The 12268-nt window shown below is 43.4% G+C and overlaps 1 protein-coding gene across 1 annotated transcript in view; it reads left to right on the top strand.

Annotated features, from left to right (window-relative positions):
* The window catches only part of dusp22a (dual specificity phosphatase 22a), a 30588-nt gene extending 18712 nt beyond the window's left edge, over window positions 1–11876 (top strand). The window contains exon 7 of the mRNA NM_001140429.1: window positions 10547–11876. Within this exon, the coding sequence (NP_001133901.1) occupies window positions 10547–10747 (201 nt within the window). The 3' untranslated portion in view covers window positions 10748–11876. The remainder of the gene's footprint in view (window positions 1–10546) is intronic.
* The last annotated feature ends 392 nt before the right edge of the window (window positions 11877–12268 follow it).

The raw sequence follows: 12268 nt of genomic DNA, 5'->3' as shown, positions 1-12268 counted from the left end.
TCCATGTTTGATGTGTTCGGTCAGGGGTAGCAATGTTCATGTCAGAACAATAATATGTCCAACTGTGTGGTTGTTTTGATTTCTCACTGCATTTCCAAAATGTTCATAAATTATGTCTATAGATCCAGCGGTGTGGAACACATCTTAGCTGCATAACCTTGATTAGTGAACACACAGGTGCCAAAAAGAATGTGACAACTGAAGCGAAAAGAAACTGAATGTTTAGGTTCATTAGGCTCACAGTAGTGTGAACATTTTATTTATCTCTTTATAATCTACAGTTCCCTCTTTGTATTCATATTGCGTTACTGAAATGGAACATAATTCAATATATTACTTTCAGAGACACTTTCAGTTCGTCCTATTTCGCAATATATATGGTGTTACACAATAAATTATTAGATGGTTATTTCCTGGATTCCCTCCAGAAACCGCAGATCTGGATGGCTGTTGGACTTGTTGACCTAAATGGTTAGATCTTTACTGGAAGGGCAAGATGGAGCATGTCCCACAGGCTGTGGTTCCACTCTGGTAAAAGGAGGGCTGGGTAATGTTCAATTAACGTATGGTGTGTCACACTTACAGAATCACCTGGACTGAAATAGAACACATATGAATAGAAGGAATAAAAAACAATATCGGTCAAATACAATTTCTTGTGTATTTGTATTTATTATGGATCCCCATTAGCTGCTGCCAAGGCAGCTAAGGAAGATGGCACCGGAGGGTAGGGCTGCCGTCTTATCGGCTGTTAAACAACCATGCTATTTTATTTTTTGCGTTGTTCGTTACTTGTTTTGTACATAATGTTGCTGCTACCGTCTCTTATGACCAAAAAGAGCTTCTGGACATCAAAACTGGGATTACTCACCTAAAATTGGACGAGGAGTTTTTCTTCAATGAGTCGGACGCGGGGGATATACTACGGACACCTGACCAGGCCCAGATCCCCGTGATTCGCTGGAAAAGGAAACGTAGGTTTCGCGGAAAGAGATCAGGATGCCTTGTGAGGATCAGGCGACGAGTGGCTAATCTGCCCTTGCCTTCCGTTCTGCTAGCTAACGTTCAATCGCTGGAAAATAAATGGGATGAACTGAAAGCACGTATATCCTACCAACAGGACATTTAAAAACTGTAATATCTTATGTTTCACAGAGTCGTGGCTCAGGGTTTTGCTCGACTGAGGTAGAGTATCTCATGATAAGCTGTAGACCACACTATCTACCTAGAGAGTTTATCTGTATTTTTCATAAATATCTACAGACCGAGGCTGGCACTAAAACCGCACTCAATTAGCTGTATTCCGCCATAAGCAAACAGGAAAACGCTCATCCACAGGCAGCGCTTCTAGTAGCCGGCGACTTTAATGCAGGGAAACTTAAATCAGTTTTACCTAATTTCTATCCGCATGTTAAATGTGCAACCAGAGGGGGAAAAAATCTAGACCACCTTTACTCCACACACAGAGAGGCGTACAAAGCTCTCCCTCACCCTCCATTTGGCAAATCTGACCATAACTCTATCCTCCTGATTCCTGCTTATAAGCAAAAATTAAAGCAGGGAGAGGTTGGAAATGTCAGTGAAGACACTTGCCAGTTGGTCAGCACAGCACATGCAGCACATGACTGTCTATAAAAAAGTGGTCAGATGAAGCAGATGCTAAACCACAGGACTGTTTTGCTAGCACAGACTGGAATATGTTCTGTGATTCTTCCGATGGCATTGAGGAATACACCACATCAGTCACTGGCTTTATCAATAAGTGCATTGAGGACATCGTCCCCACAGTGACTGTACGTACATACATACCCCAACCAGAAGCCATGGATTACAGGCAACATTCACACTGAGCTAAAGGGTAGAGCTGCTGCTTTCAAGGAGCGGGACTCTAACCCGGAAGCTTATAAGAAATCCCGAATCGTACTACACCGGCTCCAACACTCGTCGGATGTGGCAGGGCTTGCAAAATATAACAGACTACAAAGGGAAGCACAGCCGAGAGCTGCCCAGTGACACGACCCTACCAGACGCAAGTAACACGGAAACATGCATGAGAGCATCAGCTGTTCCGGACGACTGTGTGATCACGCTCTCAGCAGCCGATGTGAGTAAGACCTTTAAACAGGTCGACATTCACAAAGCCGCTGGGCCAGACGGATTACCAGGACGTGTACTCCGAGCATGCGCTGACCAACTGGCAAGTGTCTTCACTGACATTTTCAATCTCTCCCTGTCCGAGTCTGTAATGCCAACATGTTCAAGCAGACCAACATAATCCCTGTGCCCAAGAACACTAAGGTAACCTGCGTAAATGACTACCGACCTGTAGCACTCACATCTGTAGCCATGAAATACTTTGAAAGGCTGGTCATGGCTCACATCAACACCATTATCCCAGAAACCCTAGACTCACTCCAATTTGCATACCGCACCAACAAATCCACAGATGATGCAATCTTTATTGCACTCCACACTGCCCTTTCCCACCTGGACAAAAGGAACACCTATGTGAGAATGCTATTCATTGACTACAGCTCAGCGTTCATCACCATAGTGCCCTCAAAGCTCATCACTAAGCTAAGGACCCTGGGACTAAACACCTCCCTCTGCAATTGGATCTTGGACTTCCTGACGGGCCGCCCCCAGGTGGTAAGGGTAGGTAACAACACATTCGCCACGCTGATCCTCAACACGGGGACCCCTCAGGGGTACGTGCTCAGACCCCTCCTATACTCCCTGTTCACTCATGACTGCACGGCCAGGCACGACTCCAACACCATCATTAAGTTTGCTGATGACACAACAGTGGTAGACCTGATCACTGACAACAATGAGACAGCCTATAGGGAGGAGGTCAGAGACCTGACCATGTGGTGCAAGGACAACAACCATTCCATCAACGTGATCAAGACAAAGATGATGATTGTGGACTACAGGACCGAGCACGCCCCCATTCTCACCGACGGGGCTGTAGTGGAGCAGGTTGAGAGTTCCTTGGCATCCACATCACTAACAAACTAACATGGTCCAAGCACACCAAGACAGTCGTGAAGAGGGCACAACAAAACCTGTTCCCCCTCAGGAGACTGAAAAGATTTGACATGGGTCCTCAGATCCTTAAAAGGTTTGACAGCTGCACCATCGAGAGCATCACTGCCTGGTATGGCAACTGCTCGGCCTCTGACCACAAGGCACTACAGAGGGTAGTGTGTACGGCCCAGTACATTAATGGGGCCAAGCTTCCTGCCATCCAGGACCTAGGCTTTACAGAAGAGCTGGGCTTTACAGAAGAGTGGCCAGAAAAAAGTCATTGCTTAAAGAAAAAATAAGCAAACACATTTGGTGTTCGCCAAAATGTATGTGGGAGACTCCCCAAACATATGGAATAAGGTACTCTGGTCAGATGAGACTAAAATTGAGTTTTTTGGCCATCAAGAAAAACGCAATGTCTGGCACGAACCCAGAACCTCTCATCACCTTCACCCCACAGTGAAGCATGGTGGTGGAAGCATCATGCTGTGGGGATGTTTTTCATCGGCAGGGACTGGGAAACTGGTCAGAATTGAAGGAATGATGGATGGTGCTAAATACAGGGAAATTCTTGACGGAAACCTGTTTGTCTTCCAGAGATTTGAGACTGGGAAGGAGGTTCACCTTCCAGCAGGACAATGACCCTAAGCATACTGCTAAAGCAACACTCGAGTAGAGTAAGGGGAAACATTTAAATGTCTTGGAATGGCCTATGTAACCTATGTGAAATGGCTAGCTAGTTAGCGGGGTGCGCGCTAATAGCGTTTCAATCGGTGACGTCACTTGCTCTGAGACCTTGAAGTAGTCGGTCCCCTTGCGCTGCAAGGGCCGTGGCTTTTGTGGAGCGATGGGTAACGATGCTTCGTGGGTGTCAGTTGTTGATGTGTGCAGAGGGTCCCTGGTTCGAGCCCAGGTAGGGGCGAGGAGAGGGACGGAAGCAAAACTGTTACACCTAGTCAAAGCCCAGACCTCGATCCAATTGAGAATATGTGGTATGACTTAAAGATGGCTGTACACCAGCTGGAACTTATCCAACTTGAAGGAGCTGGAGCAGTTTTGCCTTGAAGAATGGGCAAAAATCCCAGGGGCTAGATGTGCCAAGCTTATGGAGACATGTCCCAAGAGACTTGCAGTTGTAATTGCTGCAAAAGGTGGCTTTACAAAGTATTGACTTTGGGGGGCTGAATAGTTATGCACGCTCAAGTAAAAAAAATGTTTGTCTTATTTCTTGTTTGTTTCACAAAAAATATATATATATTTTGCATCTTCAAAATGGTAGGCATGTTGTGTAAATCAAATGATACAGACCCCCCAAAAATATATTTTAATTCCAGGTTTTAAGGCAACAAAATAGGAAAAATGCCAAGGGGGTGAATACTTTCGCAAGGCACTGTACTGCTGCTCTTTAATTATTTGTTATTCTTATCTCTTACTTTTTTAGGGATTTTCTTACAACTGCATTGTTGGTTAAGGGCTTGTAAGTAAGCATTTCACTGTAAGGTGTATTCGGCACGTGACAAATAATATTTGATTTGATTAACTCATCCTGGGGTCCAGAAAGATTAAGGCAGTTTATACAATTTTAAAACATTACAAAACATTCACAGACTGTGTGCCCTCAGGCCCCTACTCCACCACTACCACGTATATACAGTACAAAATCCATGTGTACATGTGCGTGTGTGTGTGTGTGTGTGTGTGTGTATGCATGTGTCTGTGCCTATGTTTGTGTTGCTTCTAGAGGTCGACCGATTAATTACGGCCGATTTCAAGTTTTATAACAATCGGTAATCGGTATTTTTGGACACCGATTTGCCGATTTATTCTTCTTCTTTTTTAATTATTTTACACCTTTATTAAACTAGGCAAGTCAGATTAAGAACACATTCTTATTTTCAATGATGGCCTAGGAACGGGGGTTAACTGCCTTGTTCAGGGGCAGAACAACAGATTTTTACCTTGTCACCTCGGGATTCGTTTTTGCAACCTTCCGGTTACTAGTCCAACGCTCTAACCCACCTGCCTTACATTGCACTCCACGAGGAGCCTGCGTGGCAGGCTGACTACCTGTTACGCGAGGGCAGCAAGAAGCCAAGGTAAGTTGCTAGCTAGCATTAAACATATCTTATAAAAAACGATCAATCTTAACATAATCACTAGTTAACTACACATGGTTGATGATATTACTTGATATTACTAGTTTATCTAACGTGTCCTGCGTTGCATATAATCGATGCGGTGCCTGTTAATTTCTCATCGAATCACAGCCTACTTCGACAAACGGGTGATGATTTAACAAGCGCATTTACGAATGAAGCACTGTCGTTGCACCAATGTACCTAAACATCAATGCCTTTCTTTAAAATCAATACACAAGTATATATTTTTAAACCTGCATATTTAGTTACTATTGCCTGCTAACATGAATTTCTTATAACTAGGGAAGTTGTGTCACTTCTCTTGCGTTCCGTGCAAGCAGTCAGGGTATATACAGCAGTTTGGGCTGCCTGGCTCATTGCGAACTGTGTGAAGTCCATTTATTCCTAACAAAGGCCATAATTAATTTGCCAGAATTGTACATAATTATGACATAACATTGAAGGTTGTGCAATGTAACAGGAATATTTAGACTTGCCACCCGTTAGATAAAATACGGAACGGTTCCGTATTTCACTGAAATAATAAACGTTTTGTTTTCGAAATGATAGTTTCCGGATTCGACCATATTAATGACCAAAGGCTTGTATTTCTGTGTGTTATTATGTTATAATTAAGTCTATGATTTGATATTTGATAGAGCAGTCTGACTGAGCGATGGTAGGCAGCAGCAGGCTCGCAAGCGTTCATTCAAACAGCACCTTCGTGCATTTGCCAGCAGCTCTTCGCAATTCTTCAAGCATTGCGCTGTTTATGACTTCAAGCCTATCAACCCCCGAGATTAGGCTGGTGTAACCGATGTGAAATGGCTAGCTAGTTAGCAGGGTGCGCGCTAATAGCGTTTCAAACGTCACTCGCTCTGAGACTTGGGAGTGGTTGTTCCCCTTGCTCTACATGGGTAACGCTGCTTCGAGGGTGGCTGTTGTCGATGTGTACCTGGTTCGAGCCCAGGTAGGAGCGAGGAGAGGGACAGAAGCTATACTGTTACACTGGCAATACTAAAGTGCCTATAAGAACATCCAATAGTCAAAGGTATATGAAATACAAATTGTATAGAGAGAAATAGTCCTATAATTCCTATAATAACTACAACCTAAAACTTCTTACCTGGGAATATTGAAAACTCATGTTAAAAGAAACCACCAGCTTTCATATGTTCTCATGTTCTGATCAAGGAACTTAAACGTTAGCTTTTTTTACATGGCACATATTGCACTTTTACTTTCTTCTCCAACACTTTGTTTTTGCATTATTTATACCAAATTGAACATGTTTCATTATTTAATTGAGACTAAATTGATAGTATTTATGTATTATATTAAGTTAAAATAAGTGTTCATTCAGTATTGTTGTAATTGTCATTATTACAAATAAATAAAAAATAAAACAATTGGCCGATTTAATCGGTATCTTGGGTCATCCAATAATCGGTATCGGCGTTGAAAAATCATAATCGGTCGACCTCTGGTTGCTTCACAGTCCCCGCTGTTCCATAAGGTATTTTTTAAATTTGTTTTTAAATCTAATTTTACTGCTTGCATGAGTTACTTGTGGAATAGAGTTCCATGTAGTCATGGCTCTATTTAGTACTGTGCGCCTTCCATAGTCTGTTCTGGACTTGGGGACTGTGAAGAGACCGCTTGTGGCATGTCTTGTGGGGTATGCATGGGTGTCCGAGCTGTGTGCCAGTAGTTCAAACAGACAGCTCAGTGCATTCAACATGTCAATACCTCTCATAAATACAAGCAGTGATGAAGTCGATCTCTCCTCCATTTTGAGCTAGGAGAGATTGACATGCATATTATTAATATTATCTCTCTGTGTACATCCAAGGGCCAGCCGTGCTGCCCTGTTCTGAACCAATTGCAACCAAAGTCCTTTTTTGTTAGGTGTACATTTCTACAAGCTTCAATGGAATTGGGTGACATCACTTTCACAGTCACTACAATCGAGGTTGTGCCTAGATCTGTTTCTGCTTGAGAGCCCGTAACTAATGTGTGAGCAGGAATGTCAGAGGAGGAGTGACTGAAGTGGAGGCAGGTTCCTGGTAAAGCTCTGACTCAGAGCTAGCTTTCCCCACCCTTTCCTCAGCTCTCACTGGTTCCTATGTGGGCCCATTGACCGCTGGGCTAAAGACCTGGGACTTCTGCCAGGGGTTTCCCACCCAACCCCTGCTGCCTCCTCGAGGCCCTCTAACCAGGACTAATCCCTGTGTACCGTTAAACCCAGACACTGGGCCATTTTAGAGGACATTGTCTATGTAAATATATGATACTTACAGTCCTCATAGAAGGTCACATCTCATCTTGAGATCAGCATGTGTAACTTGAATTTTCACAAGTTACACATGCAAATAAAACTAAATGCATGCTATTCAACCGATCATTGCCCGCACCTGCCCGCCCATCCAGCATCACTACTCTGGACGGCTCTGACTTAGAATACGTGGATAACTACAAATACCTGGGTGTCTGGCTAGACTGTAAAATCTCCTTCCAGACTCATATTAAGCATCTACAATCCAAAATTAAATCTAGAATCGGCTTCCTATTTTGCAACAAAGCATCCTTCACTCATGCTGCCAAACATACCCTCATAAAACTGACCATCCTACCGATCCTCGACTTCGGCGATGTCATCTATAAAATAGCCTCCAACACTCTACTCAACAAACTGGATGCAGTCTATCACAGTACCATCCGTTTTGTCACCAAAGCCCCATACACTACCCACCATTGCGACCTATACGCTCTCGTTGGCTGGCCCTCACTTAATACTTGTCGCCAAACCCACTGGCTACAGGTTATCTACAAGTCTCTGCTAGGTAAAGCCCCGCCTTATCTCAGCTCGCTGGTCACCATAGCAGCACCCACTCGTAGCTCGCGCTCCAGCAGGTATATCTCACTGGTCACCCCCAAAGCCAATTCCTCCTTTGGTCGCCTTTCCTTACAGTTCTCTGCTGCCAATGACTGGAACGAACTGCACAAATCTCTGAAGCTGGAGATTCCCATCTCCCTCACTAGCTTTAAGCACCAGCTGTCAGAGCAGCTCACAGATCACTGCACCTGTTCATAGCCCATCTGTATACAGCCCATCTATCTACCTCATCCCCATACTGTATTTATTTATTTATTTATTTATTCTGCTCCTTTTGCACCCCAGTATCTCTACTTGCACATCCATCTTTTGCACATCTACCATTCCAGTGTTTAATTGCCATATTGTAATTACTTTGCCACCATGGCCTATTTATTGCCTTAATTCCCTTATTTTACCTAATTTGCACTCACTGTATATATACTTTTTGTTTTCTTTTTTCTACTGTATTATTGACTGTATGTTTTGTTCATTCCATATGTAACTCTGTGTTGTATGTGTCTAACTGCTATGCTTTATCTTGGCCAGGTCGCAGTTGCAAATGAGAACATGTTCTCAACTAGCCTACCTGGTTAAATAAAGGTGAAATAAAACAAATAAAAAAATGACATCAATGCATGATTTACGTGCACAGAATTCAAGTTGGGATCAAGCCCAGAAGCAATGTTGTTAAAGCCAGAGTGAGTGTGTTGGGGGCACAGCTGTTGGACCTCTTATGGCTCTCTGAGCTGTTGAGGAAAGTCCCTCATTTTCAGGAATGTCTGCCGTCCGTTTGCCAACCACACACAGAGATTGATCTAGAGATAGAGGCAGCTACAATCTAAGCAATTTATCTACAGTCGTGGCCAAAAGTTTTCAGAATGACACAAATATTAATTTCCACAAAGTTTGCTGCTTCAGTGTCTTTAGATATTTTTGTCAGATGTTACTATGGAATTCTGAAGTATAATTACAAGACTTTCATAAGCGTCAAATGCTTTTATTGACAATTGAAGTTGATGCGAATATTTGTCAATATTTGCAACACCTTCAATGAGATGAGAATATTAGTCAATATTTGCAGTGTTGACCTTTCTTTTTCAAGACCTCTGCAATCCGCCATAGCATGCTGTCAATTAACTTCTGGGCCACATCCTGACTGATGGCAGCCCATTCTTGCATAATCAAACCTTGGAGTTTGTCAGAATTTGTGGGGTTTTGTTTGTCCACCCGCCTCTTGAGGATTGACCACAAGTTGTCAATGGGATTAAGGTCTACGGAGTTTCCTGGCCATGGACCCAAAATATCTATGTTTTGTTCTCCGAGCCACTTAGTTATCACTTTTGCCTTATGGCAAGGTGCTCCATCATGCTGGAAAAGGCATTGTTCATCACCAAACTGTTCCTGGATGTTTGGGAGAAGTTGCTCTCGGAGGATGTGTTGGTACCATTCTTTATTCATGGCTGTGTTCTTGGGCAAAATTGTGAGTGAGCCCACTTCCTTGGCTGAGAAGCAACCCCACACATGAATGGTCTCAGGGTGCTTTACTGTTGGCATGACACAGGACTGATGGTAGCGCTCACCTTGTCTTCTCCGGACAAGCTTTTTTCCGGATGCCCCAAACAATCGGAAAGGGGATTCATCAGAGAAAATGACTTTACCCCAGTCCTCAGCAGTCCAATCCCTGTACCTTTTGCAGAATATCAGTCTGTCCCTGATGTTTTTCCTGGAGAGAAGTGGCTTCTTTGCTGCCCTTCTTGACACTAGGCCATCCTCCAAAAGTCTTCACCTCACTGTGCGTGCAGATGCACTCACACCTGCCTTCTGCCATTCCTGAGCAAGCTCTGTACTGGTGGTGCCCCCATCCCACAGCTGAATCACCTTTAGTAGACGGTCCTGGCACTTGCTGGACTTTCTTGGGCGTCCTGAAGCCTTCTGCAGAAATGCAGTGGAAATGTTTTTTGGGGATTCAGTTCATCTGCATGGCGAAGAGGGACTTTGCAATTAATTGCAATTCATCTGGTCACTCTTCATAACATTCTGGAGTATATGCAAATTGCCATCATACAAACTGAGACAGCAGACTTTGAAAATGTATATTTGTGTCATTCTCAAAACTTTTGGCCACAACTGTACATCTATCACCATCTACTGGGAAGGAAAAGAAACCAAGAGAAAGTATGGTAAATTATACCACAATAGAAAAATAACTTCTCACCCACACACTGTGCTCTGACGCCAGAACACTCTGCTCTGACGCCAGAACACTCTGCTCTGACATCCCACCCTTGGAGGACCATTGAACACTAATTGATCTGAACCATCAAACATGGTATTTTCTGTCTTTTCTGTCTGTCTGTCTGTCTGTCTCTGTCTGTCTGTCTGTCTGTCTGTCTGTCTGTCTGTCTGTCTGTCTGTCTGTCTGTCTGTCTGTCTGTCTGTCTGTCTGTCTGTCTGTCTGTCTGTCTGTCTGTCTGTCTGTCTGTGTCTTTCTTCTCTCCAGTACCGGGCGTGGCTGCGGGCCAGTTTCCTCCCCAGTCCCTTCATGGACCAGGAGCAGGTGGGAGCGCTGCTGAACCAGTACATAGAGCAGCAGCAGCAGGAGAACCAGAGGAGAGGAGGGGACCAGGGCTGGATGAACCAGGCCTCCAGTGTCTACCCTCTACCATACAATGCCTACAACGGCTCTGGGGGCAACAGATGAGCAAGGGGCCGTGAGTCTCCCTGGTCCCACCAACCTCCAGCTCAGGCCTGCCTGGAGAGTGAGACAATGGCCAAATCCCCAAATCAGCCCTAGGCACATAGATCTGAAAGGATCTGATGGGTGTAAGTAGGGCCAGGTGTTTCTTTTGACCAAGACATTCTCCAGAACCTAGTCCTCCTAAGCAATATGGGAATAGCTCCACCCTGCCCTCTGATAGACTAGGTGGAATTGTCACCTTATTGCCTGTAACTATTTAGTACTTGCAGGTCCCAAGTGCATAGGGTTATTGTCTAACTGACTCTCACCACTGCACTACCTCCCATGTCCCTCACCACTAAACTGACCTTAGTACAGCCTGATCAGGAGCTCTGATGCTCACTGAAGCCTTAGTCCAAACACCTCCACACCTCAACACCTTAACCTTACAGCCACATACTACCATGAGGCTTCACCTGTCCTATAACCTCAACTCATCTCTAAACCCAACGGGTCAACTTTTAAGGCCAAACAGATAAAGAAGTGTAGGACTAGCATTTTTTTTTTGTAATCATCTGCCTAAGACCTATAACTAGGACCTGGTTAGGTCACATGATCAGGAAAAAGTCCTACACCTAACATTACATTTTAATCAATTATAATTAATGTTATCAAAATGTTATTACATGGTACCATGATTACATCATGTTAAATGCAGTCCGCTGGTTAGATGGAGGATCTGATTGGTGTTGAGGGTTGAATGGACATATGAATGAACATAAGATGCTCTCCGCCCTAATTTAAACTGATCCAGCTACTGTATACCTGCATGTGATAAAGCTGTAAATAACAGCAGCTTTGCCATAGAAAATGAATGCCTCATTCCAGTTAGTAAAATGAAGGATCATTACAGCCCAAAGTCATATGGGGTCTTCCTAAAATCTACCGTAGATCTGCTATGGAAATTTGCTTAATTTATCAGAAGTTATAAATATTATTTTATTTTTAGGGAATTTTTAAGATCTTTGTTAAATGTTTAGCGGTACAAATGATGTTGGATCATAGTGTATGTATCTGCTTTATTAATATTAAAATGTACACTTTCATTGTTTGCCAAAAAATATATGCTAATAAATACTATTGTGAAGCCAAAGCAGCATATTGAGACTGAAACAACCTTACAACAATATACAAAGATTGTATAAGGCTGGCTACAAACCAAAGAATTATCAAATCATAACAAAACTAATGTGTGTTTGTGTGTGTATGTGCAAGAGATAGAGAGAGCTTGTGCTTGAAAGTGTATGGTACCAGAGCATCAACTCTTGGACCAACAGGCTCTGCAACAGCTTCTATCCCCATGCCATAATACTGCTAAATAGCCATAAGACTGCTAAATTGTTAATTAATTGTTACCCGGACTATCCACGCTGACCCTATCTTGCACTAACTCAATGCACACTCACAAGAATATATATACACACTATATACACACCCTCTAACACTCACACTACACTGACACTCTCACACAAAACCCTCACACAT

The sequence above is a fragment of the Salmo salar genome, chromosome ssa26 (assembly GCF_905237065.1).
Source record: "Salmo salar chromosome ssa26, Ssal_v3.1, whole genome shotgun sequence".
Classification (NCBI taxonomy): Eukaryota; Metazoa; Chordata; class Actinopteri; order Salmoniformes; family Salmonidae; genus Salmo; species Salmo salar.
Note: the sequence above shows the minus strand (reverse complement) of the source record. Positions and strands in the feature narration are given on the sequence as shown.